This window comes from Panthera onca, chromosome C2 (assembly GCF_046562875.1).
Source record: "Panthera onca isolate mPanOnc1 chromosome C2, mPanOnc1 haplotype 2, whole genome shotgun sequence".
Taxonomy (NCBI): Eukaryota; Metazoa; Chordata; class Mammalia; order Carnivora; family Felidae; genus Panthera; species Panthera onca.
In genome coordinates, this window is record NC_138347.1 from 135,506,754 (window position 1) to 135,534,290 (window position 27,537).

At 40.8% G+C, this 27,537-nt stretch overlaps 2 protein-coding genes across 11 annotated transcripts in view; one reads left to right on the forward strand and one right to left on the reverse strand.

The window, feature by feature from the left end:
- The window catches only part of SATB1 (SATB homeobox 1), a 101,601-nt gene extending 83,902 nt beyond the window's left edge, over positions 1-17,699 (reverse strand). The window contains exons 1-2 of one of the 4 annotated variants that reach the window (XM_081790133.1): positions 17,515-17,699; positions 17,017-17,184 (exon numbers count right to left, since the gene is read on the reverse strand). The gene's annotated coding sequence lies outside the window, so the exon portion shown is untranslated. Of the gene's footprint in view, positions 1-11,440; positions 13,771-17,016; positions 17,242-17,514 lie in introns of those variants that run through there. The other 3 variants (XM_060638583.3, XM_060638580.3, XM_060638584.3) reach the window with 3 other exon arrangements.
- A 94-nt stretch (positions 17,700-17,793) lies between these two features.
- The window catches only part of LOC132683053 (uncharacterized), a 50,816-nt gene continuing 41,072 nt past the window's right edge, over positions 17,794-27,537 (forward strand). For all 7 annotated transcript variants that reach the window (XR_009612025.3, XR_009612027.3, XR_009612028.3 and 4 more), the window contains exon 1: positions 17,794-18,336. Coding sequence is in view for 3 of the 7 variants with exons in the window: in XM_060638590.3 (XP_060494573.1) it covers positions 17,794-18,336 (543 nt within the window). In the remaining 4 variants the exon portion in view is untranslated. The remainder of the gene's footprint in view (positions 18,337-27,537) is intronic.

A 27,537-nucleotide genomic window follows, 5' to 3' on the forward strand; every position in this document is an offset into this window, starting at 1 on the left:
TAAAAGCTGAAAGGTGGGGAAATACGGAGGAGGATTTTGTAATTGAAGTATAAGAAATACAATCAATAAGGAAAAATACAAACGTGTAAAAAATGTGGCACTGCTGTCTGAGTTGGTATTGTGGATGGAAGAGCTTAAGCTTATTTCAGAAAGATATTTAAAAGAAAAACACAGATAACTGGTTACCATCAATTATCTCTATGACAATGATTTTTGCAATGATAGGTTAAATTAGGAATTTCCAAGATGTAGATTTTAATAGTTGCTTCAAACTGGTGATGCCTGACACGTTTCCCTGAAACCTGCTTGGATTTCAGCAGGAACAGTGCATTCTAGTATCAGGCTGTGCAAACTTCCAGGGGAGCAAAATTTTAAAAAATAGAAAAATTATAATGGACTACAAAACAAAATTTATCCATGCAACTTCGCCTCAAGTTAAATATTTTTAGAAAAAAAAAAAAGAAAAAAGGGAATGAAAGTTGTTGGAATACAAAATTTGAGCAGAGAAAAGACTAAAAAAGGGTTACTGAAAACATTAGGACACAATGGAATAAAATACTGTAAATATGTTTATCCTATCATTTACACAAATAAATAAGACAAAAAGATCCTGATTGCCTTAGTCTCCTAATGATTTGGCCAATACTAATGTAATGTGGGAATTAAAATAGCAGTCTTTAAATCTGAATAGAACCTTTTAACTAGGAATTACAAGCTAATTCTTAAACACAACCTAAGTGTGTAATAAGGATGGACATGGCCTTGGAAAATGATAAAATAAATGAGGATAGTGACATCTAACAATGACTTCATTACAAAGAATACCGATATAGTATCATTATGTATATGTTAATGACATATGTATATACTAATTTTCCCTCAAGTACATTCTTTATTTCAGAACTGTATAAGAAATGACATAAGTAAAATGACACACAAAAGCTTATGCCCTCCAATGGTATATAGTACGTTAATGAGCTTACTTACTATATATTCTCTCCCTCTTTAGAATACTCATTATAACCACTGAACGTTGGCCAGTGTAAACCCAGGTTGAGATAAAGAAGAAAAAAACATAATTAGGAAAATACCACCTTCCTAGGCATAGGTGAGGATAAACAATTATGGTGGAGGGGGGAAAAACATCAATTTATTCCATACAGGCATCTAATATTTGTCAATAAAGATGCAAGTATTGCAAAAAAAAAAAAAAAAAAAGTTAAAGTAAACTTTATAAATTAAGCTATCAAAATATAAAGCCTCAGGAACATGAAAGATCACAAGTCAAATACATGAACTATTATTTAACACGTGGATATATGGTTAAAACACAGTGCATCCATTTTTTTATCCCATGAGAAGGCATTCAAACTGGCTACACAAAGGTAGCAAAGATACAATATTGTAAAAGATACACAAGATTTTTTTTTAAAAAAACTTAATAATGAAAGGACTAGTGCATATTTCAGATGGCACCATATTAAGATAAATATGCAGGCAGATATCCGAAAGCATTAAAACACATTCAGAGTTCTGAATAGCACATACATTTGTAATAAACAGAGAAAGCATTTAGAATCTGAACGCTTTTAAGATATGGCAACTCCACCAGTGACTGTTAGCAAAGCAATGCTTACCACCATAGCACTTTCTAAGGACATGTTTTGTTTTGTTTTTTCATCTTTTTAAATTCAAATACAGTTGGCTATCTCTCTACACTTTTAGAGCAGCACAATTTACGTAGCATATTGCTCTTTTTATCGTGTCAACTCTTTGTTTTTTGGCTTTAGCTGCAGGTGGTGTTTTCCATATATGAATTTCTGGGAATATGGTCTGTGTTGGCCATATAAGGATGTCTATTGGAGCCATATGTTTTGCTGTCATGTGTCTCATTTTGTCTGTCTGAAATGTCAGGACTGATTTCCACATCGTTTCTTGAATGGACCAAATACAAATTTGTAAGAGCAGAGAGGAAAAAGCTGGGGCTGGAACTCACACAACTTTGTCAAAACATATATTGGAGAGGAAATGCAATATCCTGTAAACATTTGCACCCTTCTTCTCACATCTTATCTGTGACTGACATCATCACAACTGCACAATTTAGGAGAGAATCTACTTGGTCAAGTTCAGAAGTTTGCAGTATGCGGATGCATGCAGCTCAATCAAACAGACCTCACATCTTTGGAGGTCATGGTATGACACATGTTAGCTGCCCTACTCTGAGCCTGGGGTCCAGCCTTGAACTTGGGGAAGGGGAGGTCACGCTCTTCTTGCTTGGTGAATAAATGGAACTCCGACTGAGCTTTCTCACTAGTCTCACAAGAAGGTATGGCCTCCATTTCTCAAAGCTTCTTGCATTGCTCCTTTCTGAAAGTCATTGCAGTCTTAATCAATTAACAATTATTGACTTAATAAATGTTTTGCATACCAGACTGTAAGCCTTATGAGAGCAGAGACGGTCTTGCCCATTGCCATATTACCAGGAATTCATACACTGTCCTTGCAGTATTTACATTATGAATAAATAATTGAGAGCAAAAAGCTCACAGTGTCACCTGCCACCAGCCTCCCCTGCTAAATGCAATGACAGTTCCTTTTAGAGTTCACAGAAGTGAGGAGGAGGGAACTGTGGGGAAAGTGGCTACAACATTTATATTTGAATTCACTGAAATTAAATAAAATTTACAATTGAGATCCTCAGTCACGATTCAAATGCTCAATAGCCTCACGTGGCTAGTGGCCATTGTGCTGGGCAATGTAGTCTACAGAAGACTTCCACCCCTGAAGAAAGTTCTCTTGGACAGCACTTATCTAGAGAACTTCTATAAAAGACAGCGAAGTAAATCCAGGACCTAGCCAGGAAGAGTCTTAGAGGTGCTGAATGGCTTTCAGACATTCTAATGATGTCCAAATTGAAATCATTTTCCATTTTAGAATTAGCCCATAGATCTATAAAGTTGCATGGAAATGAGGCTTGTGTGCCGCTGCACACAAATTTAAGACAACTTTCTAGGCATGTCTGTATCTGAAAGGGTCCTGTAGTACATTTGGAATAATACGCATTTACCCCAAATGCTGCTTTCCATGAACATTTAAATAGCTCACAGGTGAAGTTAAAAACCACAGAGTCATTTCCCACCCTCATTCCCACCCCAGAATTAAATAAGCATAGTTGCCATTAGAAATGGCTCTTTTGGAAGCTTTAAAGTAGATACCTACTCAAACTGGGAGGGCTTCCAGATACCAAACAAATAATGGTGTACTGCAGGAAACAATAGCAAAAGGCTTGACTATCTTTCAGGAGAGATAAAAGAGAAATGATAATGAACTCTAAACATGAGGCTTAAGGTTTTTTGTTTTTGTTTTTTCCCTAATAAGTGAGGTTTCAGTTATAGCCAGACTGATAGTGATCAAAAGTTATTTCCTGATTACCTTGGGGCAGATGTAAATACCCACTGGTAGCTTGGGATATGGTCTTAATAGACAAGGGTCATTATTAAAACTGAGCAAAGAAAAGACAATGCTTAAGCCAGTTTGGGGAGTGCTGGATAAGGGAAATGAACAGCCATTGTAGATGGCTTCTAGGGCTTGACAGGATATCTGGGCCTTTTACCCAGAAATACTACCTTTCTTAACAAGAATTGATCGAACAAAAATTTTTTAAAGCTACCTTTCCTTTCATAGGTGCCGGTATGGATCATAACCTTGACAAGGCTCCACGGTAATAGTTCCATCAAGATTGGTATCTCTATCTAGACTCACATCCAAAATTGAGTAGGGAGGGGGATTCTTGTCATTGCTGTTGAGTCCTCCAGTGTTGATATCACCACCAAAGTACTTACAGTTTCAGGTTACCTCATTCTCCCATTGCTTCTGGAGTGCCCTTCCTCCCCCTTCTCACCTGGGGACCTCCCTTCTGCCAGCTTGATCGCATCGCTTCTGTCTGAAGCCTCTTTCCAGCTGTTCGTTTTTTCCTTTGATGTTCCGGCACACTACCTGTCCTTCAGTGCAACATTCTGTTTCTACCTGTCTGCTCCTCCAAACTGCAAGTCGTTAAGCATTCTGAGGGTCTATTTGGGTCTGTATTCCTGGAGTCTCTCACAGTGTCATCACAGGAAAAGGAATCCAAGAACTGTTCTTATGAGAGAGTACTCAGAAGAATCTTAGGAAGATTCTTGCAAACTCAGGAGGTAAAGCCAGGTGCCAGGATCAGAAGTTAGCTCAGTGGCTTCCCAAATTTGCTGCACATTAACATGACCTAAGGAGCTCCTTCAACAATCCAGATGGCCAGGCTGCACCCCACTGCAAAAAAAATCAGAATGGCTGAGAGTGGGAGCCAGGCATTTGGTTGTTTAGAGCTCCTCAAGGTGATTCCCGTGTATAGCCAGCTTTGGCATTCGCTGGATAAGGTAATGTTTTGGAGAGAGGAAGTCAAATAAACTTGCTAGGACATCTTCAAAGTGAAGTTTTCAACCCAATCCTCAGGTCACTTGGAAAAGTCAAGGCTGTTCCAGGAGCCAGCACTTGCCCCCCAATTTAGGGAATGTATGTGCAGGCAAGCTACTTGTTTCAAACAAAAAAAGGTGGGCGCGAGCTGTTAGACCACTGATTGGGTGAAACAGTCATGGTGTTTGAGGAACCAGGATAAATTAGCATTTGGGCACTTGCCTGAGATTTACTGAGGTGCCAGAAATCCTGTGCAGGTATATGATTTATCATTATAGACATAAGTGACTAACCACAAAATTACACGTGGAAGTTAAACTCGAAAACCAGTCTATTATTTACTGGAGCCAGAACCATCCCAGTTTCCTCTAAGTCCTTTTCAACATAGATGAGCATGAATTTTTCTCCCTGAAAACTTCAACCTTGAGTGGGTTTCCCCTTGAACAGCTGAAAACTGTTCTGCTTGCTTCCAGACTAAGTCCTGCACTTAAGCAGAACCGAAGGATTCGCGTCGTCCCTGCCAAGGAGCTAGTGGCGGGGCGTTACAGCCCCTGCAGTACCCTCGGGAAGTTCAAGGGATTTTAATTCCAGCGAAGTCAAACAGCAATCGTTCCCAATCAACCTTCAGCCAAGACATATCAACCAAATCTTCTTAGTGATGTGAATGTTATTGCTCGTGTTTCCTGGTTTAATTGGAGGGAGGAACAGTTTGAGGTTACAATGGACCTGAATCTTTGTCCAGGTTGTTTCTGGGAGTATCAGCCAAAGGCAACATCTGATACTGTCCTGCCATTCCCACTGCCACAGGGCACTGGAGAGGGGCTGTCCATCAGGAAAGAAAACCAGGAACAACTGCATCATACCTGGACAATGACTAAATACCGCTATAACGCTTGAAATTTGTTGCAGCAGCAAAGGCGAAGTTTAATAGAAAAACTAAAGTGCATTCTATTTGGGACGAGGGAGAAGATGTGGAAGCAGACTGTGGTGATGGTTGCACAGGAGTGTGGATGTAATTAATGCCACTGAATTGTACACTTAACGACTGTCAAGATGGAATATTTGTGTTATATATCTTTTACTCCAACAAAATAAAAACAAAAAACTAAAGGAAAACATATATTCCTAAAATTGGAAGATATGTATTATCATCAAAGTATCATGCCAAGCAGAAAACCAATGAGCTACAACCTATCGAACAGACCTCCCCTTACCGCCAACCTTCCACTGCTTTGTCCTTACCTGCCAACAGCCACAGTCCAGTCTATGCTCGATAATTAATTCATATGATGAATACCTGACCCAAGGATAATTAACATGGATTGGTAATTAGAGACCAAGATCCCACCCGAAGTAGGTAATTTGATGGTCCTCTGATGCAAGAAAATGGTTCTCTTTTCAGATTTTATTCTATACGATGGCACGTTAGCAACAGCAGAGAAAGAAACATAGACAAAACCAAACAAGTAAGAGTACTGTAAGTCCAAAAACTCTTTTTGGATGTTTTCAAATGAATAAAAATGAACTATACTCATGAAATACTAGCTGCTCCCAATTAAAGAGCACTTAAGAGTGTTGAACACTTGCATGCACAGTCACACATGTATGGCAACAGTATAAATGCAGTCAATGTAATAATTTATAAATTGTCTCTGTACAAAGACTTTAGATTCTATTTTTTTTAAATAGAAGAATAGAACCTTTTGGTTATAAAGAGCCCAGAAGGCTTTCAAATTTAATTCTATCAGTCACTTTTTAGTGATACTAATTAGGATTAAAGTATTGACCTCTGCATGCAATAACACATAATATCATCTTTTTCTCTAAAATATTGTCCTATATTCTGTTTCCTATCATCTGTTCTGATTTTATATTAGGGATTTTTATATTAATGATGGGATTTTTAATGTATTAGAAATTCATGTAAAACTTAGATCTTACTGCAGTTCATACCTACACATAGGTATTTTTCTGATGGATGCATGACTAGGGAAATATGAATACACAGTGAAGCCAAATTAAAATGACATGTTTATTATGTATAAAATCATAAATAAAATACTTAAAAATAGTTGCACAGTACAGCTATTGCGAGGGCACATCCAGTTACCTATTTTGTAGTTGCCTCTTGCTTAACTCGTGTGTTGATTGTGGAATTTAATTCATTAGATAACTAAATGGACTATAAATATACATGCAAATTTCCAGCTGATCCGAAGCAAAAAGTTGATAAATAATGCTACAGCATAACTTTAAACACAGAACTAGTGAGCCTGGAGGCTATTTTTTAATCATTTATTTTTATTTATTCTGTAAAGACTATTTTCATTTGTGTTTTTTATGCACACACACACACACACACACACACACACCCTTGGGAGACAAACAAACAACATACTTATGAAAAATTTTGATGGGGACCAGCTTGTAACTGTTTTGAGACTGCACTGCTTTAAAAATGGACAATACCCACTCTTCTGTTATTTCTACCACTGAAAAAAAACACCACATATTCAAATTATAGTTAATGAAGATTAAACTTATCTCTCCATGGAAGTGACAAGGCTCTCAAACATAACTTCTGAGTTCACTTTGCACAAAGGGGTTTTGTCACTAAGCATTTACAATACTGCAAGCAAATGAAAAGGCATCTTCGCGGCCGGCACATGCCACAGTTTAGGATATAAACCAAATCTTGGGACATTCTCAATAGATTTGGGAAATCCAACTGTTTGGCCAACATCCAAGTATGAATACATGTATATCTGATATACATAGATCGTAACATCATACATGTTCACAGATAACATTTGTTCACCATAGAAGAGGACACTATGTAATTTAACACAACTACCACACTTTTCATCAGAAATTGTTTAAAACCCAGAGATAGCGTAACTCCTACAAAAGAGGAAAAAGGACATAGCGGGAAGAATAGCGGAGAAAAGGTAAGGAACCGAGATTTGGGTCTCGCTTTTTCCTTTGCTAGCCCGCTGAGTGACCCTTCCTAAGTCAAGCAGAATCGGGTTCTGCATCTATAAAGTGATGGAAAAGAATCTGATCATCTTTTAGACCACATAAAAAATTCTCTGCCCTCAAATGTAACTAAAAAAAAAAAAAAAACAAACCAAGTTCACTTTAAAGAGAACATAAAGATATAAGGAAATTTATCACACCCTACATTAGATGTTTATCTCTATGTAAGAGACAGGTGTCAAACAAACAAATAAGAAAAAAAAACCCACTAAGGCAAAGAGAAACTTTAACTCACCAGATTCCATCTGTTACATTTGAATTCATGCATAATTGATTATCCATGACTGGTAAGTTCTTTTCTCACTAGCCGACCACAGTTTTCTAAACATTAGGTATTAAATCACTACTAAAGTAGACTACATTTTAGAAACAGCAAGGGCAGAATAAGAATATTTTAAATGAAAAATTACATGCCGGTTAATAATAATACAGCTGACCTATGTTTAAGGGAGAGAAATTTTAATCATGTGCATATTAAATATTAATAGCCTATTCTGTTATTGTTATAATAAGGTTAAGTAGGCTTCTCCATGCTTAAGGAAAGAGGGAGAAGTAGGAATGCATAATGGTGCAAAAAGATACTGAGACGGGAGACAGACAGAAGGAAAATGTGTCAACAATAAACAAGAGGAAATGAGAAAGAAGGAAAAGATGAAGGTGGAAACTAATCTCTATGTGTCATTATGACTGCCAGAGTACTGGCAAAGAAGCAGCATCCTTTTATTTCAATTTTAATCATTTCTGAATTTTAATACCCGGCTCCTTTTGTAATTCTCCTGGCATTCCCCATATGCCTCCATCCCAGCCAAAACACCAGCGTAAATTAAATGGCAGGCAACCACACCACTGATGTAGCCTCCCCAAAGAACCTACCAGGTGACCAAAAGCAAAAAAGTAAGGTATGTCTACCTCACTTCCCTGAGGACCTCTAGCCAATTAACTGGCTGAATGTTCTCTACTTTCTTTGATTTTGAAAAGAAGGACAGGAGTTAGGTAATCTACAGATAGAGAATCATTAAAAAAAATAAAGCAAGCCAGTAGTAATACAATAATCAGTGGCCATCAGGGCCTGGAAAAATGAGTTTGCTCTCACTGGCACTAAGGAGCATCACATGATTATTTAATTACAGCTCTAATTTTTGTCTCGTGGATGGCAACATATCAACAATTAATAGGGCAAATAGAGGAGACTGTTTTTAAAGAGACAGAATGTGCATGATAATGTAATAGGTCACACAGCAGTGCACCGCTTGAGGAATACTTCCTTTTGTGGAACTAAAGAGGACTGGCTTGCAAACAGCTCCATCCACGTTTCAAAAAGAAAATAAATTTAAAAAGCAGGAGTCTTTTTTTAGATAACTCTCAAAGAACTTTTCAGAACGTTTTAGAGGTGGCAAACGCAATCCTACTGCAACTCCAGCATGAATTCTAAGGAATGGAGTGAAATCTTTGTTAAAATAAGTACCCTAAATCTTAAAATATTTTTAAACAGTGTATATAGCTACAGTGAAAATTTTCTTTTCATGCAATAATTATGACAGATATTTACTCAATGGGATCCAGAAAAAAAGAATCGTTTTAGTAAAGAACAGGTACAGGTCAATCAGTCATGGGCCAGCAGTCTGTAGTATTTTTGGTTACACGATATCACAAAGACCATTACATGGGTGACCTGCCTGCACCCAGGTCTGGGTTGACTTCAGTACAGTTCGTTACTACACCAAACACCAAAGGACCATGGACCTACACTGGGATTTGTCACCTAATCCTGAAGGTCAGATGATGAGGGTAAAATAGACCCTGCTGCTATTGTCAAACAATGACAGCACATAGTTAAAGAAGAAACACATTCAATTATCCAGAAAACTGGGACATGTGTAGATTAAGTGTTCAGATAACCCCAGCAAAAACAGAAAATTAGAGGAAAAAAGTCTCTTTTCCCATTAAATCATTATTGGCCCAAGCCGAATTCACCATTTGATTATTAGTTTAGCAAATCTTTAATGAGCGCTCACTACACAAGACAAAGGATGCTATGAAGTTTCTCCTGTTTTATAGAACACAGACATGTATCTTACACTGAATTTCTTTTTTGTGGTCTTTTAATGCCTTGGAGAAATAAATAACAGCAGCACCTAAAAATTCATAAAGTGAGAATATTAGTGTACTTTGAAATGTTACATATTACAAGGTTACAAGGTCTGCATATCCAAATTAACCAGGGAATTCAAACAGTTAGCCAACTTGGTAGCATCGTCTAAGTAAAGCTAAGTCCAGCTTTAAATTCTAGTGCGGTCAACCTTTGTTGTGCCATGCCAGAAGCCAAAGGAAAACCCAGGGTTGACGTCTGGAACATGAATTAGGCTTAGACGTATCTCTGTGATCAATTGCTCCAATGTATCTTAAATATCAGGTTATAGAGAATCGTAAGCAAACATAACTTGGCTAAAGAAACAGTGACTAAAATCATTCTACAAAAAGAAGTATGAAGAGGTGCTAAATCAACTCCAGAAGCTTTTAATGGCTTTGGTTGGCCAAAGTCACCAGAGTACAAGAAAATGTAGGCGTCTCAAAATACAATGTGGGAAATATAAAACTGCAGAAGGACAACAAATTCTAATGCCACTGGCAAAAGTGACCAAGTCAGTAACAATTTCAAAGAAAGGAGGAAAGACAAAAAAAAGAAAAAAAAAAAGAAGAAAATTTTATATCCTGTGAAAAGTTTTAAAATTAAGTGCGGTAGAAAACAATTTGATGATTCTGGATGAAAAATCTGACTCCATACGTTCTAAAGGAATATTGTTAAAGGAGTCTAGCAAGCAGCAACTTGCATGCAAGAGTGTACATCATTCTTTTTTAACGTGACTGTTAATATACAGTTAACATGTCTCAGAAAAGGCTGTAATTAACTGTCTACTGCTCTAATAACACTAATAAGCATACAGTATTATTAACATACAATGACTCCATACAAAGTAAGACTGTCATTTTTTTTAACTTTTAAGATAACGTTCTAAATTGTTTTTGAGTCCTCTTAAACCACGCCAAAGAGAGCCCACCTTTAAGATTTTTCTTAAATAACAGCTATTAAAACGTTGTTCTTTCCTTTCACAGTCTGGAGAAATCTGTCTAACATGAAGCAGGACATCCAGGCATCATCTCAGTTGGTGGAAAGACAGTGGGAAAACACCTGGTTTATTTTCTCAATTCTATATATTCTGCTAAAATTGAACACTGTAAGCGTTTTAATTTAGTTCTTCATTCACTGATAAAATGTGTTTATCAGTGAATGGGACAAGGTTTGCTATTTCAAGAATCCCATAGCCCTGTTGTTAATCCCCAGTGATTTCCATCGTCTGGTTCACTGGAACAGGAAAACTCAATTGCATTCAACATCAAACAGCTAATTATGGATACGCTCTATTCAAGACTATCTCCATTTCAAAAGATATCTGCATATACTAGATTCTATTTTATTTACAATAATTATCACAATAAAATATTTATACCATAAAACCGCTTTTACCTTAAAGTCCTTATCGTTATAAACATTAAAAGGCCAAATTGTCATTTATATGCTCTTAACGGCATATCAGAAACCATTGAGTAAGACTAGAAAGGAACCTCCAGCAATCAACTCCACTGTATGCCCGGCTTCCTGAAAAATAGCATGTAAAGAATTCCCTCTCACACAGATTACTACCTTTTCTTTAAATATCTCAAGGAAAGAAGGTCTACTAATGTCTCCTGGGAGCCTCCTACCATACTTCACCACCCAAAGAAGAATGCCCATTGAAGAATTTTTGTTGGTATCTGGTCCCAAATCATCTCTAGCTGAGAAAAAGCAACACCCCAACACAGAGATCTCCCCCGAACACTACCTGCCCCCGTCTCCCCCTGTGGCTGTAGCCTTGATTCTCCATATGGAACTGATAGGAACTTTTTTGGCACTTACCCTCCAAATATCAGAGGCTGCTCTCCAAATCTAGCCCTATGGGAGAGCTCGCAAAAAGTAGTCTTTGATGAGGTGACAATGACGAAGTTCTCTCTGGCACTGCTAGCAGGGCAGAAGCATCCCCAAATGAGGTGTTGCCAGTTGCCTGTGAAGCAGCTGGACCATGACTGCAGTTCTGAGGGTGCGTCACAAATCAGGTCATAGCTCTGGGTAGAGTCCACCCACTTCACCCAGCATAACGCCCTCCACTTCCTGCACACCTGGGGGGAGGAAGGGGTGCAGAGGAGGGGGGCCGATGCAGGTCCACAGACATTCTAGTAAAGGCACGGCCAGGTGCAGCCCGACATCTCCTTCTGTGAGTGTTTTCAGCTTCATTTGGGGAGCCTGCACCCCAAGGTCCTCAAAAATTTGTGCAACAATGAGCGGGCTCTAAAATGAGTGATGAGTGTAATAAAATATTGCACAGTTAAACGTTTTATCCAGCAAGATCTTTCCTCCACTGGAAACTGAACCAACTCTTAATTTTTGATTACAAGATACTTCACTACCAAATGTCAAATAACTGGACTGAATAAATTTCAGCAGAATCTAGGGACATAAATGCTAGGGTACCAGTTAACTAATTTTCATCTCTCATAACTAAACTAGATCATCACATAAACTGAATTACATCCTTGAAAGTCCACTGAAAGAGGTGATTAGAATTTCTATTATGAACCTTCAGACAGCAACAACTGTGGCAGTGAGGCAGAGTAACTTAAAAGAATAAAAATAGGCCAATATGCTGGAGAAATGCTCTGCTACTAAATCTCACCCTGAATATATATACACACAATCTGTATCTATTTACTCTGAAATGAAATATCTGATCTTAAAAAAGACTTTAAAAAAATAAACAGCAAAAGGTACCGTTGGCGTAAGTTCAAAAGTACTAAATAATGTGTGTTAATGTGTTGATCACACTCTATGAAGACATCAAGTTTAAATAGACTTAACCATTGAGAATAGCACTTAGGAATGAGATATAAATTACCATAGTAGACACTTTTTCTTTGGTATAGTGAAGAAGAAGAACCTTGTGTAACAGATTTGATTTATATGCTGTATTAAGACCACATTCTGCTCTGATGTCAATGGAATATATGATTAGAGATTGACAACCGTGTGTAGATGATGGTGTAAGAGCTACTTATAGAACATAAGTGAAAACAAGCATTTTCACAAGTTAATCATAAGTTTGGGAATTCAGCTTTCACAGTATATTGAGCAGTATTTCCAGGAGTCTTGAAAGAGAAGGGGCTTTTAACTTAAAAAGAAGACAACAAGTGCATTTAGTATCAGAACCAAGTTGAAATCTCTCTTAAATGTGGCAGATTAACAAGAAGACAAAGGGGGCAAGCCTATTTTCAGAGGAAAGCCAACAGTATCAGTCAATCAATCAGTGAGCCCCACTTTGTCCTCACGTTAGCAGATCTCCATTAACAACTGAACCATTTCATCTAAGACTTGGGAGGTACCACACTTGATCAAAGTTATTCTCTAAGTAATCAGATAGTTTAAGTAATCTCGTTGGAACTTTGCAGAAAGTTAGTTTCACAAACACACACTTCAATGTGTTTGGGTGTGTTGGTCCTGAGGTTGCCCTAAGATGACTATTTTAAGGGGCATGCAGAGTCTTTTGGGGTTTTGATGTTACATTTGAGGTATGTAAAGCAAAAGTGCATAGCGTGCCTTTCAACCGGTTCCCACACGACAGAAATAAGAAGATATTACTCTGCTTTAAAGTTTTGCCACTGGTAAATGATTAAGAAAAACTCCTCTCGACCCCTACCCCCAACCAGGAAGAGCCTGAAGCCCTGGATACAGGTAGATATTAAAATGGAGACAGAGCCGTTATTTAGTGGTGACAGGAATATAAATACGTGCGCTAACCTATAAACTGGTATTTACTTCAGGAAGGTAAGTAATATTTTTCCTCTGATTGCTGAGCTGTCAGTTTAATGCAGCGTAAATAAACAGTAGGTGCCTGCTAGCTCGAAGTAGGAAGTGTTCATTCCACACGAGGAACAGATTACTGAAGCCTGATGCTCATGATGCTGAAACATAACTTTCATTTTACCAGAAAATACACCCTACCGTGGATGATTTTTCGTGCCTGATCTATTAATTAACTTAACTCTGTTCTGTCAAAATGTAAACCAATTTGTTAAAATCACCCCAGAGTTCTGGAGTTTGAAAACCAAATCAATTTGAAAAGCAAGAGTAATGACCATTCTGTAATCTGATCACAAATGCTAAGAATGAATACTTAAAATAATAAGCATAAACTATACAAAGCTAAGACAAAGAACATATTTAAATATAGAACTTAATAATCTGAGATGCTCAATTTACTCAAAGATCTTACTCGTTTGCTAATTAAAAACAACTAGCACCTTTAATATTTCACAACCTTGTGCTACTTGGGTCTGTTCAATATGTATGCTTATTCTGCTCTCTGAAATATCTCAAAGTAACCACTCATAAAAATCAAATCACACTCCTTAATTCTAACAGACATATCACTGAGCTCTCCTGAGAGACGTGGCAAGTTTGAAGATCAAATGATGATACCCTTCCTAACAGCATTCATGTAAAATGTGGATTTCTTCCCATTTTCATTATACCACAAAGCTATGACAGTCTATGGCAACTAATTCTCTCCTTATACACAAGTGTTGAGTAAAATATTTCATGGCATTATTTAAAATGGGAACTCATCTAAAAAAGGACAGAAGGCAATTCGGGGAGGTTTCTATTTAAAATATGGACAAATTCTGATAATTAAACAGTGGATTGTAAAGGAAAAAGAGGGGCTAAAAAATAATGTTTTTGCCCTCAACTACAACATGTCTCGACATAGTCTGAAGACTGATTCAGTCGTATGCATTTATTTTACATACTTCATCAATCCCAAGTACTCATGTAAGAGTCACCCAAGACAACACGTTTTGGAAGAAATGATTTGTTTGTGTAAGGGGCACATCTACATATGGCCCTCTTGGAAATTTACAGAGCAGAAAAAAAGCCACTAGAGTGCTTTATAGAGTCCCTGCTGTATATCCATGTTGTGTTTAGCTTAATAGTGTTTGTAACCAAAAGATTTTTATAATAATGAGGAACAGGTGCCTGTCACCTGACCTTTTAGGCCTAATTTACAATCCACAACCTGTCACATGAGAAAAATAATTGAAAGTCTCCTTCAGATACTTCAGTCTTTGCTAATTTAATGTAGTCTTTCTTAACCATCACTCAGCATACCATAGCTGATTCAATCACAGGTTCACATAGCTGGCAACGGACTGCTCTGCAAAAATAAACCAATACTCATTTTGTTGTTGTTCTTGTTTAAGATGCTGGGAGACAAAAGAACGACTTTTGTCGATTATCAACTGAAGAATATATTAATTTACTACCACAACTAAACAAAAGGCATTCCTTTTGAATACTTTTACATACAAAGAACTATTATTTATTACATATTTCAGCTTGTGGGAAAATGAGGAATGCATTGATTCTGGAAATAACTATTCAGACTTTTTTGGAAGTTCTTTAGGTCTTCTCTCTCTATCTTTTTTTTCCCCCTTCTCCCCCTTGATCCCCCCACCTCCTACCCCACACACATTTCAAGGCACTAGTGCTTTAGGAGGGAAATCCCTATCTGTTCTTTTTTCATCCATCATTTGTATTCATTATTCAGAAAGGAATACAAAATTGAGCAGTGATTTTTGTTTCTCTTGTATAATCTTGTTACATGTAGCCATACTTAAATTTAACAATGCTTTGTATTTTATAGCTACTGTTTACATATTATGCATTACATGCGACTGAACAACCCTACATTTAAAATATTGTTTCCATTAGAAAAAATATGAAGTAATAAGTGTCAAATGGAGATGAAGAATAAACATGCTTGGTATATTTATAAAATGCATAGTCACTTAAAACGTGCACAAATAGGATACATATAAATTGCAACTGTTACATTTTACATAGTGTACACATGGTCTAAAGTATATTTAATAATGTGCCTAGCCAAGTTAATTAAAGTATTTATGTCTGGTGACTGTGTTAAACACTTGGAGAGGTAGTGAAAGATGCAGCCAGTTACTTCTGCTAACTAAAGTTGAAATTATGCACTTATTATAACCTTTTCTAACAATGTGAGAAAAACAGAGTAAATATATTAAATTTGTTTCACAACAGATGCTTAGGTTGTTAATATTTAAGATGCCTATTCATGCTATTCCTGTCTGCACATTTGTCAAAAATGTAAGCTTGAATGCTAATGTTTGCCAGCAGACTGGAGCAGCCAGTATATGAATGTACTACTGTTCTACTAAAATAATATGCAATAGAAATAAAGGACTGCTGCTAAATCATAGCATTAGTCTCACACAGCAGATTAAAGGGTTTTAGAGCTAACACCTCAACCTTGGCTTTCTCCAGTCTTAAAGTACGGTTTTGGTTGTTGTTGTTGTTGGCTTTTGCAGCTACGTTTTACTATAGAATCAATCTTACATTCCTGACGTCTCAGAAAAATCCACTTTAGATAGGGTGTAAATTTCAATAAAGTTTCAACGGCATGACTTACTCGTCGGTAGCACAGACACTGGAGATTTCAGGGACTGCTTGGGACAAAACCTGACACCTACCAGTCGCCTTTCACTAATTTCTTACACCTCCTCTGTCCTGTTAGAAAAGTCAGGTCCCCTGGCCTCCAAGGATGCAAGCAGGGAACCCCAGCCAGTCCGGGTAGAAAGGTTGTCTCTTGAGAATAGGACGTCTTTCTGCTTTCCCTGTCTCTTTTACAACCCATGTAGAGTCCAAGTCTTACAGTATTTGCCTGGAAATCTGTAATGCCGCGGAGAAAGTTCGCCGAGGAAGGGCGCAGAGGTCAAAGTTGCCAAGCAGGGCACTTTGAGAGGCGATCCTGTGGTTGACACTAGTAAGTGAAATTTGCAACGCCCCAGTGGAGGTTCGGGCCAAGACCTCCAGCAAGAGCCCTAAGCCCCTTTCCGTCTTCTGGGGTCATCCCAAGAGTCCTGCTCAGTGCATTTCCCCGGTATGCGCGTGTCACTCCCCGAACCTGACACCTGCCTGCTTTGTCCCTCTGATCTTGGTTGCCCAGACCCACGCTCCGCCGCCCCGCAGTGAAGCGCTCGGAAAAGGCCGCCACGCTCGGGTCGGGACCGACGGAGGGAGACAAGGTGCGGATCTCGAGGCCGCACCTGTGATGTCTCGGTTCTGCTAAGAGGGCAGCACCGCTTCCCGCCTCCAGCCCTCCTCCAAACCTACATTCACTCCAGGAGTCCCTTCAGCACCGACCTCACGACCGCCAGCGAGGGCTCGCAATGTGGAGAGTCGCGGCTTTCAAAATCCCGGCTCCAACTTCAGCGCCCCGGCGCTCGAGTGTTCCCGGGATGGAGAAGTTGCCACTAACTTCCTAGGCCCCTCTCCGCCGCCGCTCCCACCCGGTCGCGCGGGCGGGGGGCGGAGGAAGGAGGAGATGGACCAGGGAAGGATGCTGAGCTTACGTGCGATCCGGCGGGGAACGTTTCTACTCCCCCAGTCTACTCCGCCGGGCACCTTTATGCCAGCCCCGCTTCAGGGCGCACAGAGAGGTTTGCTTTCCCTTTTCCCGTTTGCTTCCTTCGGTCTTTGCGGCTCCCCTTTTCTCTTCCAAGAGGGGTCACACTGATGACCTGAAGGAGTTTGTTCAGCCAGGATTTGTTGGGCAGGTGTGTTAGTGTGCCCACACCCTGAGAGAGAATGAATGGCATCTCCAAGTCCCCCATCCCGGGTGCTCTCCCACGCTCTACCCGCCCACCCCTCCGGGGTTCGACTGCTCACGAGGGAAGGGGCTCCGGGGACCCCTGCCGCCGGAGGTCCACAAGAGGGGAGCCGCGCCGCCCCAGGAAGGGGCGCCGTGGGTGGGTGCTACGGAGAAGTTTGGATCGATTCCGAAAAAAGGGAGACAGACATGAAAGAGCAAGAATAGGGGGGGAAAAGAGAGGCAAAGGAGCAGAACTCACTCAGGCATGGGCGCTGGGGGCGGCGGTGGCTGTCGAGTGCGGGCCCGCGACCAGGAACAGCTCCCCGGGCGGGCGCGCCGGCGTCGGACTTCCGAGGCGGCGGCTTCTGCCTCTGGTGCCGCCGCCGCCGGAGCTGCGGCTGCCGCGGAAGTTAATTGCAACTTGACTTCAAGTTGTCTTCTTTCCCCATCCGAAGTGGGCGTTTAAAGGGGAGAGCGAGGCGAGGAGCGAGCTAGCGAGCGCGCGGGGCCGAGGGAAGGAAGGGGGGGGAGGGAGGGGATGTTAACGGGGGAGGAGGGGGAGGGGGCGGCGGCGGGGGCGGGAGGGGGAAGGGGCCGGCGGGAGCTGCTCTCCGCTCGGCGGTCGCCGCGCCCGCAGTCTGGAGGCGCACCGGAGCGGCCGGGGCGCCCCCCGCGGGAGCCCAGAGCCCCCCGGAGCGCGCATCCAGCCGCGGCTCCTTCGGCCGGGCACGCCGCGCCCGGGGGCTCCGCGGACCCCGCGTCGCCGCCGCTCCCGAGCTTGTGCGACGCGGGCTGGTCGGCGGGGCGGCGAGGGCCCGGCCCGCCTCCCCAGCGCCCGCCCCGGCTTCTCCCCCTGGCGGTGGAGCCTCAGCGGCCGCCGGCTACACTGAGCGCGCCGGAGCCCGAGCCGAGCCGAGCCCGAGCCGCCGCCGCCGCCGCCGCCGCTACTGCCGCGCGCCGCTCCCAGGCTCCCTCCCAGCGCGCCGGCCGGGGTGTGGGGGGCGGCGGGCCGGAGGGACGAGGGCGGGCGAGAGGCGCGCGCTGGGATTGGCGCCGAAGACCGGACCCTCAGCCGCTAGGGGTAAGTGTGGGCGCCTGGGAGTGCGCTTAGGGGTGCGCGGCGCGGTTCTCGACGCCAGCCAACCCTGCCCCCTCACCTCTCCCGGGCCCCCACCACGCGCACCCCTCCTCTTGCCGCCTGCGGCTTCCTCTTGTTGTTCGTTGTTTGGCTGGGCTTTTTTTGGGGGGGGGGGGGGAGAAGCGGGTGATTGTAGTGTGTGTGCCAGCGGAGGAGGAAGTCAGGTGAGAGGCCCCGACGCACCCGCCCCTCCCACCCAGCCCGCATGGGGTGTATCGCTCCCCACTAGAGGCATGTGGGCCAATTTTTTTTTCTCTTATCAATGTTCGGCCGAGAAGATCTTTCCTAGGGGGCCTCCTTTTCTCACAGCCTGCTCTGTCCCTCTCCCTCCACCCTACCTTCGCCCCTTTCAGCACCCCATCCAAGAGCGATGCCCCCAACAGAGGAGCACGTGGCGGCGGGAGAAGGAGGGGGCAGTCTTGCAGACCCCCACGCTGCGCCCCTGCCTGTGTGTTTAATATGTATTCTCCCGTCGGCAGCTGCACTTCTTTGCAAGCCACTGAGAAGAGACCCCTAAATTGAGGTCCAGTTAATCCAAAAAGCTGGAAGCAAAAGGGGCAAGTGATGAGAATTTCATGACAGGGGGCTGGCGGACGAGAGGGCCAAGGGAAGCTTCCCAAAAGGTGAATGAAACTCCAAAAACCTCTGCAAGAGCAGAGTGACTAGGAGGTTTGGGACCCCAGGCTAAGGAGAAAGGAGAACTCCACCAACTTTGCCCCTCTCCTTCTGCCACCCTCCACCCCCACCCCCACCCCCACCCCCACCCAGTTGCAAGGAAGCTAACAGGTCTTTTGTGTTGTACCCTCTTTGGGAAATTTGCATTGAGTATGACAACAGAAAATTACTACTGTTTACTCAAAGTTAAGGGGTTTGCAGAAAGGAAAAAACAGTCTACTTTTTTTTCTCCGTGTGTGTAGTTGTTAGGTTCAAACCTTGAACGGCAAAACGTCAGTTTGTAGCAATAAGGACTGTCGAGCCGCCTCAGTGTATTTTTAGAAGCTGCACTTTTCTGAGTTCCTTTCACACAAGGCTTGCTCTCTCATTAAGTCCCCATACATAATTGTATTTAGAGAGAAGGAGAGTATGGAAGCCGGAGGGAGATTGCTAAGATCTCCATCCCGCCAGCGCGGAGCACTGTTTGCAGTGAAGTTCCTGGAAAGTGACTGTGGGCTGAGAATTCAGTTTTTCCTAAAAGCTCTGTTAGGTCCTCTTCTGTCAGATGTCTATGAATAAAGCACGCTGGGAAAATCCTCCTATCCGTGCAGTCTTATTTTATCTTTTACACAGTGGTTGATTCTACTTTCAAGTTCTGGTAACAGCACATCAACTGTGCTGTATTTCCGTGTGGTTTTTTCTAAATAAAGGAGGGTAGTGCTTGTATTCACACTGCTTTCTGATGTGCCAGTTTTTTTCCTATCAAGTGAGTATTGGATTCACTGGAATGTCCGTCTTTTTCAGTTGACTGTCATTTTATGCAGAGACAACAATTCCAAAGACATTAGAATATTAAAAGTTTATGCATTCGTGTTATTTTGGAGAACTAGTCCCTCGTTTCTAAGACACAAGTGCCCACCTCAACTCCTAGTTCTGAAAAGCAAAGCAAAAAGGTACAAATGCCATGGGCAAAAAACAAAACACAAGTTTTCCTTCCTGGACCACTTTGCGTATCCATAGGACCCAAGAGGCACCGACTCCTCCTGCCTTAATTTACCAAAATGCTGAATTGCCTAACTAGTACCAGTATCTCCATCTGGTAATGACATCAGGTTTGGAATGGAAGAATTCTCAGTCTTTAATTACTGCTTATTAGCAATTTCTTATAGCAGGCAGCTGATTCTCCAATTCTGAAAGGCTGAAAGGCTGACATGAAGCTTGCAGAAATTGAAATACCAAAAAAAAAAAAAAAAAAAAAAAAAAAAGATTTTTTTTCTCTCTTACATACTCATTTATTCCGCAGGGTCATCAACTAAGTCCGCCGAATTTAAGGTGTGATATGCTCCCTTGCATTAAACCATGGGAACATTTTGCCCCAACCTTATGAATTTGCTTTTTTTCCCCTAAATAGTCTTGAACAGAGAGCTCACAGGCTCTATTATAAAACAGAATTATATAATGATGGGTACAGTACATTAAGTAACATAACTTGATAAACTCTTTTGTAAACCTTGCCCCCGGCACATAGTAGGAATACATTAAACACTGAATTAAGATGTTAATGGTACTAGGGTAAGGCTTTTTTTTTTTTTTTTTTTTTCCCAGAGGAGAAAGGTATTTTGCCTGAAAGTTATTAGGGTAATACATTTCTGCTCCTAGATTTTTTTTTTTTTTAACAAGTCCAAATCTAATTTAAATGGTTGAAAGACGACCAAATCGGAAACATATCAAATGGTTAATAATACTAGCTAGTGTCAAAAGCTGATTATTTTCCTAGGAGAATAGACAACAAATATTGCTTATCAAATAGTGTGAGACAGATACAAAGGAGGGATAAAACAGTATCGGCCTGCAAGGAATTCGGTGGCCAGATGACATCAAAATGTGAAAACACAACTCAGTGGATCAGCGAATGGATGGAATCAAAGGAATATTTGAGAGAACAGATTTTTTTTTTCTTTTTTAGACCAGAGAAAACAGACATCCTTCAGTTCCAAGTTGAAATGTATTCTTGAAGTTACTTTGCCCTCCAAACCTTCAGGGGCTATCAATGCAAACACCCTGAATAAAGGGGAATTCACCACTTACCTACCCAAAGGTGGGGATTTTACCTCCAGAGTAGTTACCACAGTGTATATTGTGTATATAAATGAGGAATATCCTAAGTAGTTCATTCCATCTTTGTACAATTTTTTACATTTTCTAAAAAGTTGAACAAAATTGATGCACACTTTCTTAAAACTTTCAACCCTAAAACTCCTAAGTCCTATAGACCCTAAAACTTCCAGACGTTAGTCTAAGTTCCATTTGCAGCAAAACAGAGCAAATCTATTACATTAGGATAGGCTATCTTATGGCGGAATAACAAACAATTGCAATGTTTAGTGACCTACAATGGCAGAAGTTGTTTTCTTGGTCATGCTGAGTTCATTGTAAGTCAGCCCCTTCCACGTCTCCTCACTCAGGGTCCCAGGCTGACAGAAGAGTTGCCATCTTGAATGTTTCATGTTGCTATGGCAAAAATAAAGGTCATTTAAATGCTATGGCCGGAAGTGACACATGTCATTTGGGCTCACAACTGACTGGCAACAATAATTGGATGGCTCCATAGAATCACCACAATGAGGCCAGATAGTACAGCCTACCTTGTGCCCCAAAGTAGAGAGCTGTGGTGCACAGGTTTAAGGACTAACATACTCTTAAGGACCCTTGTGCACTGTTATCCTTTAGCTAAGTGATCCCACCCTGCTCCTTTGTGGCCCAGATGTTCCATTCTTCAGGGTAAATACTGCAGGAAAGGCCACCACGTTACAGGGAGACATGCTGTGACTTCTTTCACTGTCTTTTCTCTTTGAATACAAGACTCCAGTCCCACCCCTCTCCCACAGATTGCAATGCCCTATCAATTTTAAGTCCGTCTTTATATATTCCCTAATATTGTATATATTTTATTTTTTCAAGACTTGTTTTCCGAGAAAGGGTACGATGAACAGAACTTTTGAGAAGTGTTATCTGGGGGAAAAAATGTTATCTGAAGATGTCATGATCATTATCAAATTTTGAAATTTGTCTTGAGTAGCTACTTCCCTTATTTTAACCATCAGAATGTTGCAACACAAATAAAACAGTCTTTTGGAAGTATTCATTCATTCACTTACTTATCCATCTTTTTATTGATTCGATTAATACTCATTTATTGATGCCAAACACTCTATTAAGGACCGGGTATGTGGAGATGATTGGGAGTTCTTCTTTTCAAGAAACACATTTTCCAATTGGGCACACAGAAGGAAAAGTCGTTGCAATGCTAGTAGAGGCACAAAGTATTATGGGAACACTTGCGAAGAAGCAAAGAACTCTCTGGCAAGATTAAGGAAAGTTCTATAGAGGAGTTGAACTAAGTCCTGAGGGTAAGTGAGCCTTCTCTAGTCGGGAAAGGAAGATAGAGGATATTTTAAGCAGAGAGAGCAATATGAGTGAAGGCACTGAGGACGACAAAGCTTGTTGTTTAGGAAACTACCCAGGAACTCAGTGTGGCTGGAACAGGAGGTCTTTGTGAAGGATGAAATCAAGCAACTACAAATTGTAAAGAATCTTGCAGACATGCTGTAGAATTTAGGCATTAGCCCATCTATCAGGGATTGCAAACCCTTCTGTCTACTCTGGGCCGAGCATGGATACAAGTGAGCTAAGCAGACCAAGTTGAGACCGTAAGCAATGGTGGAGACTGGCAATCTGGAGAATATGGGACTGTCCAAATGGGATAGTCAGGGCCAACGATGCCCAATGTCAGATCTTCTAGTTGTTAAAGAGAAGCTGCTAATTTGGATTTATATGAAAAATTGAAATATTAAGTGTTGAGAACTTAACCACATTTTAAAGTACACATGTGGGGAGAAAACTACACGTGTACAGACCAAAATCAGCTTAAAGACCACCAGTCAGATGTCTCCTACCATATGAGATAGGGAGCCATTAAAGGTTGTAAGGATGGGAGTAACACCATTGGACCTCTTTAGAAAGTTTACTGTGGTGGCAAAGTGGACAGGAAAATTCTGGAGCCTGGTAGGCTGTAGTTGATATTCCATAATGTCATTTGAGGGGTGATGCAAAGCCTTTTATAACACTGCCCTTTTTTAGTACACAACTTCCCATGCATATAGGGGCAACTGATGAGTATTTGAAAAGGTGATGAATGGAAGAGAAAAAAGCTAAAGTTTTAGAAGGAGGGCACATTTTTAGAGGGTTCCTTATACCATATGCTACCTTTGTTAGACCGTTAGTTTGTCAAGAGCACAATGATCTTATATTGATCATATGTAATTTTTCTATGTCTGTGGTAAACGTTATTGGTTTTTAAAAATGCATAAATCATTTAGAGTAGGACATAAAGATCAGCACAGCATCAGAATGTCTATTATCTAGGACTGATCTTACTGATCCTACCACCTTGTAAAGGAACTCCAGCTGAACACATGTCTGTTGTAGCAGGCCCTAAAAGTCTGTACTCCCAGGATCTGCAAAACTCCACTAGACCCATGTGTATAGCTTATGCAGGTTTTTGGTGACGGCCAAACTCTTTATTACTGCCCATCAGAGTATATTATAGTTCAATCCATCCCAGAGCCAGGTGCCTAAGACTGTCTTGATTATGTTTAATTTTTCAATTAAAAAAAAATTGAATCCACTAAACACTGTTCCCAGCTTCTTTCTTGCTTTGAAACCATACTTACCTGCCACCCTGCAGTCACCAATCCCCGCACTCTCTCATAAATTCCCATTAAGTGTTAGAAACACTAGGTACTCTTCCTAAGGTATGCTGACTGGTTGTAGGTTATGTGTGTTCCCATGGGCACATCCATATGCTGAAAGCCACTCAGTTCATTGGACAATCAAGTCTTTAAAGTCTTAGCAGTTTGGCTCTACAAATTGTCATTTTTAATTGAACTTTCTTGAGGTATGATTTATGGACAGTAAAATCTACCCATGTTATGTGTTCCATGAGTTTTGAATCCAAAGAAGCAACATGAGCAAATTATAATATTTTAAGTGAACTTCAGAGGAGAAATATACATACAGACTATATATAAATGGATATAGATAGATATAGAGAGATATATAGGTAGATGATGATAGATCAATAGGTGGCTAGATAGACAGGCAAAGTTAGCCTTACAATCCAAGCACCTGGATTGTAATCCTGGTTCAACTAGTTCCTGCTTGCATATGCTTGGCCAAGTCTCTTAGCTTTCTGCCTCTATTTCCTCATCCATGTGATGGGGATTATAATTGTACTCCCCTCCTAGAGTTAGCAAATACCAGTGCATCAACACAGCTAGTAGTCAATAGAGACTAACCCTGTTTTCTTTTGTTAATGTTGTTATTGTCATTATTATTCTAATAGAGAGGAAATCCAGGGACTTAAACAAGAAAACGAATTGACTGGAATGTAAGTGGGGTAGAAAGAAGCAAGTACCTCCTGGGTGGCTTGCTGGTATGCTAAGGGGACTCAAAGCCAGAGAATAATTAATGGCCTCTATTTCTGGAATATTTTTTTACTGAAGGATTTTGGAAGAAATAATCTTTCTATTAAAACAGCTACACATACGGTGGAATGCTTTCTCTCTTCTTTAACTTTTGTGGAAATGTTTGCAAAGTACAGAACATATTCACTAGTAACATCTTTAAAAAAAATTTTTTTAATGTTTTATTTATTTTTGAGAGAGAGAGCAAGCAGGTGAGGGGGAGAGAGAGAGAGGGAGACACAGAACTCAAAATGGGATCCAGGCTCCATGCTGTCAGCACAGAGCCTGATGGGGGGCTTGAACTTACAAACTGTGAGATCATGACCCGAGCCAAAGTCAGACACTTAACCAACCAACCGAGCCACCCAGGTGCCCCTCTAGTAACATTTATCTTGAATTGTTAAAGCACCTCCTGCTTTTATATGCTATGAATGCTGCCCAAATGTAGAATCTTTGCCATTAGTTAAATGTTTACATTTTAGATGAAAAATGTGTTGGAAAAAGTATTAGAGTATGACCATGGGGAAATCAAGTCACCAGGAAGAAAGGAGGAGAACTGGACTCTAGTTCTGATTCCATAACTCACCCACTAGTTTGTTGATGACAACAAACATCAGGGTGGGGATCTTTGTTCTTTTCACTCTTAATTCCCACATACCAGTTGATCTCAAACTTTAGCGTGTATAGGAATTAAATGCAATGGTTATTTAAATGCATATACCTTGGCTCCGTGCTCATTAATTCTGATTTGGTAGAAATAAGTGGGGATCCAGAAATCCAAGTATAAATGAAGGTTTTGTTTCACTTTTTATCTCCCCCCCCCAACACCACACACACACACACACACACACACACACACACACACACACACACACACAAACTGGAAAATGCAGTGTAAAGAGTATTTTAGGCATAATTATATCAACCTGCTTAAATAATGTCACCAACTATCTCGTTTCTCCTTTCTTCTGTGTCAACTTCTGTTTTACCTTCATTCTTAATCTAGTTTTCCCTTTGCTATGATAAGCTAGTCCCTCCAAGCTTCCATTCTTCTGACATAGAAACTCCAACCAAAGAGCACTCCTCTTCCTCAGTTTCTAGCAAAAGAACTAGACCTGACTGTGACTGGATCAGCTTGTACCACGTACTCATAGCTGCATTTATCACCCTGGTCCGGGGCTGTGTTTCTTTAACTTGCCAGCTTTGGGTCAGATGCACGCCTTGGATTTAGGAGTGCAGCCACCCTACCCAAACTGTGTCGCCTGGGAGTGGGGGAGGTACTGTTCTCCAAGATAAGTTAGGGGTAATTTTTCCAGAAATAGGGAAGGCTTATTGGCCAAATCTATAGATTTTCATCCACTACTGTACATTTTTTTAGAAGCACTCAGATGAGAATGAGCCAACTGCCGTGGCAAAAGTATAACTAGTGTGCCAAGTTATTGAAGCTTTCGGCCTCAAAGGTGACCCACCAGGGCCTGGGAAGGGCTTAGGATGCCCAGAGTTCCTGAGCCAGTTGCTTCATACATGTACCCCAGAGGCTTTGGCAAATATTAAACATTCTCTGTATGCACTGTGAAGATGATTTGTATACAGGTCATCTGTGACTTGCACATCGGGAATCAATGGATTTTAAGATTGTGTTTTGAGGTCATCTCAAACATGCAATAATATTATTTCTTTTGGATCTAAATGAGACAACTTGGAAGTTGGTTTATGCAATCAAAAGGACAGTAAACATTCCAGGTATAGTATACAGAAGGGGGACAAACAGACAGGACCAGCAGTTGAATCCTGCTTTGGCTTGGTTATCAGTTTTGTTTTATTTAGTATTCTTGGACATACATAGTTTGTTCCATCTAAGAGATACAGTCCTAGCCTAGATCTCAGCATGCTTGGCTCCTTGTAATGTTTGGAACATAAGTGAATGTTATATGGACATTATATGTTATATGGACAATGGAAAAGGGTAAGCTGGCAACAGCGTGGAACAGAAAACTGACTTGACTATTAGTCATGAGATAAATTTTAGGTATATTAACCTGAAAGTTTATGGAAGAAGTGAATTCTGATGAATGAATTATTAACTCATTCTTCTGTTAAGTGTAGAAGTTACTATTATTTTCTTAACCTCATTAATAAGGTCAATAAAATAAAATAAGTTTTTTTTATTTAAAAAAATTTTTCTAACGTTTATTTATTTTTGAGACAGAGAGAGACAGAGCATGAACGGGGGAGGGTCAGAGACAGGGAGACACAGAATCCGAAACAGGCTCCAGGCTCCGAGCTGTCAGCACAGAGCCTGACACGGGGCTCGAACTCATGGACCGCGAGATCATGACCTGAGCCGAAGTCGGCTGCCCAACTGACTGAGCCACCCAGGCGCCCCAAAAAATAAAATAAGTTTGCATCAGCATTTTAGTATTGAGTCATTGGTTTCAGATGGCTTCAGATGGCCCCACTCCACCAACTTTAACCTCCACCAAAGCAACCCCACACACAAAATAAAGTATTTTCAACAAATGATGCTAGAATAACTAGATACCCATGCAGACAAAAGCAAACAAACAAAAACCAAAACAAACAGAACACTTTGACTTCTGCCTCACACCATATACAAAAGTTCATTGACAGTGGATTATAGATCTAAATGTAGAAGTTAAAACCATAAAGCTTTTTGAGGAAAACATAACTTGGAGATGCAAAAAAATTTCTTAGATAAGCCATAAAAGCAGTAAACAATAAAAGAAAGACTAGCTAAGTTACATGTTAAAATTAAGAACTTCTCACCTGAAGGAAAGCAGGGGGATGAGTAAAGCCTAAAGATCCATGATTAAACAATCATTACCACCAGTGATATTTTCTCCCCTGTGCGTTAGTTCAAGTTGACCTGTAAGTGATGGAAACTGACTCTGTGAACTTGAGCAAAAAGGGAAAAGCCTACCGGGGCTTTTTGTGGAATCCGAAG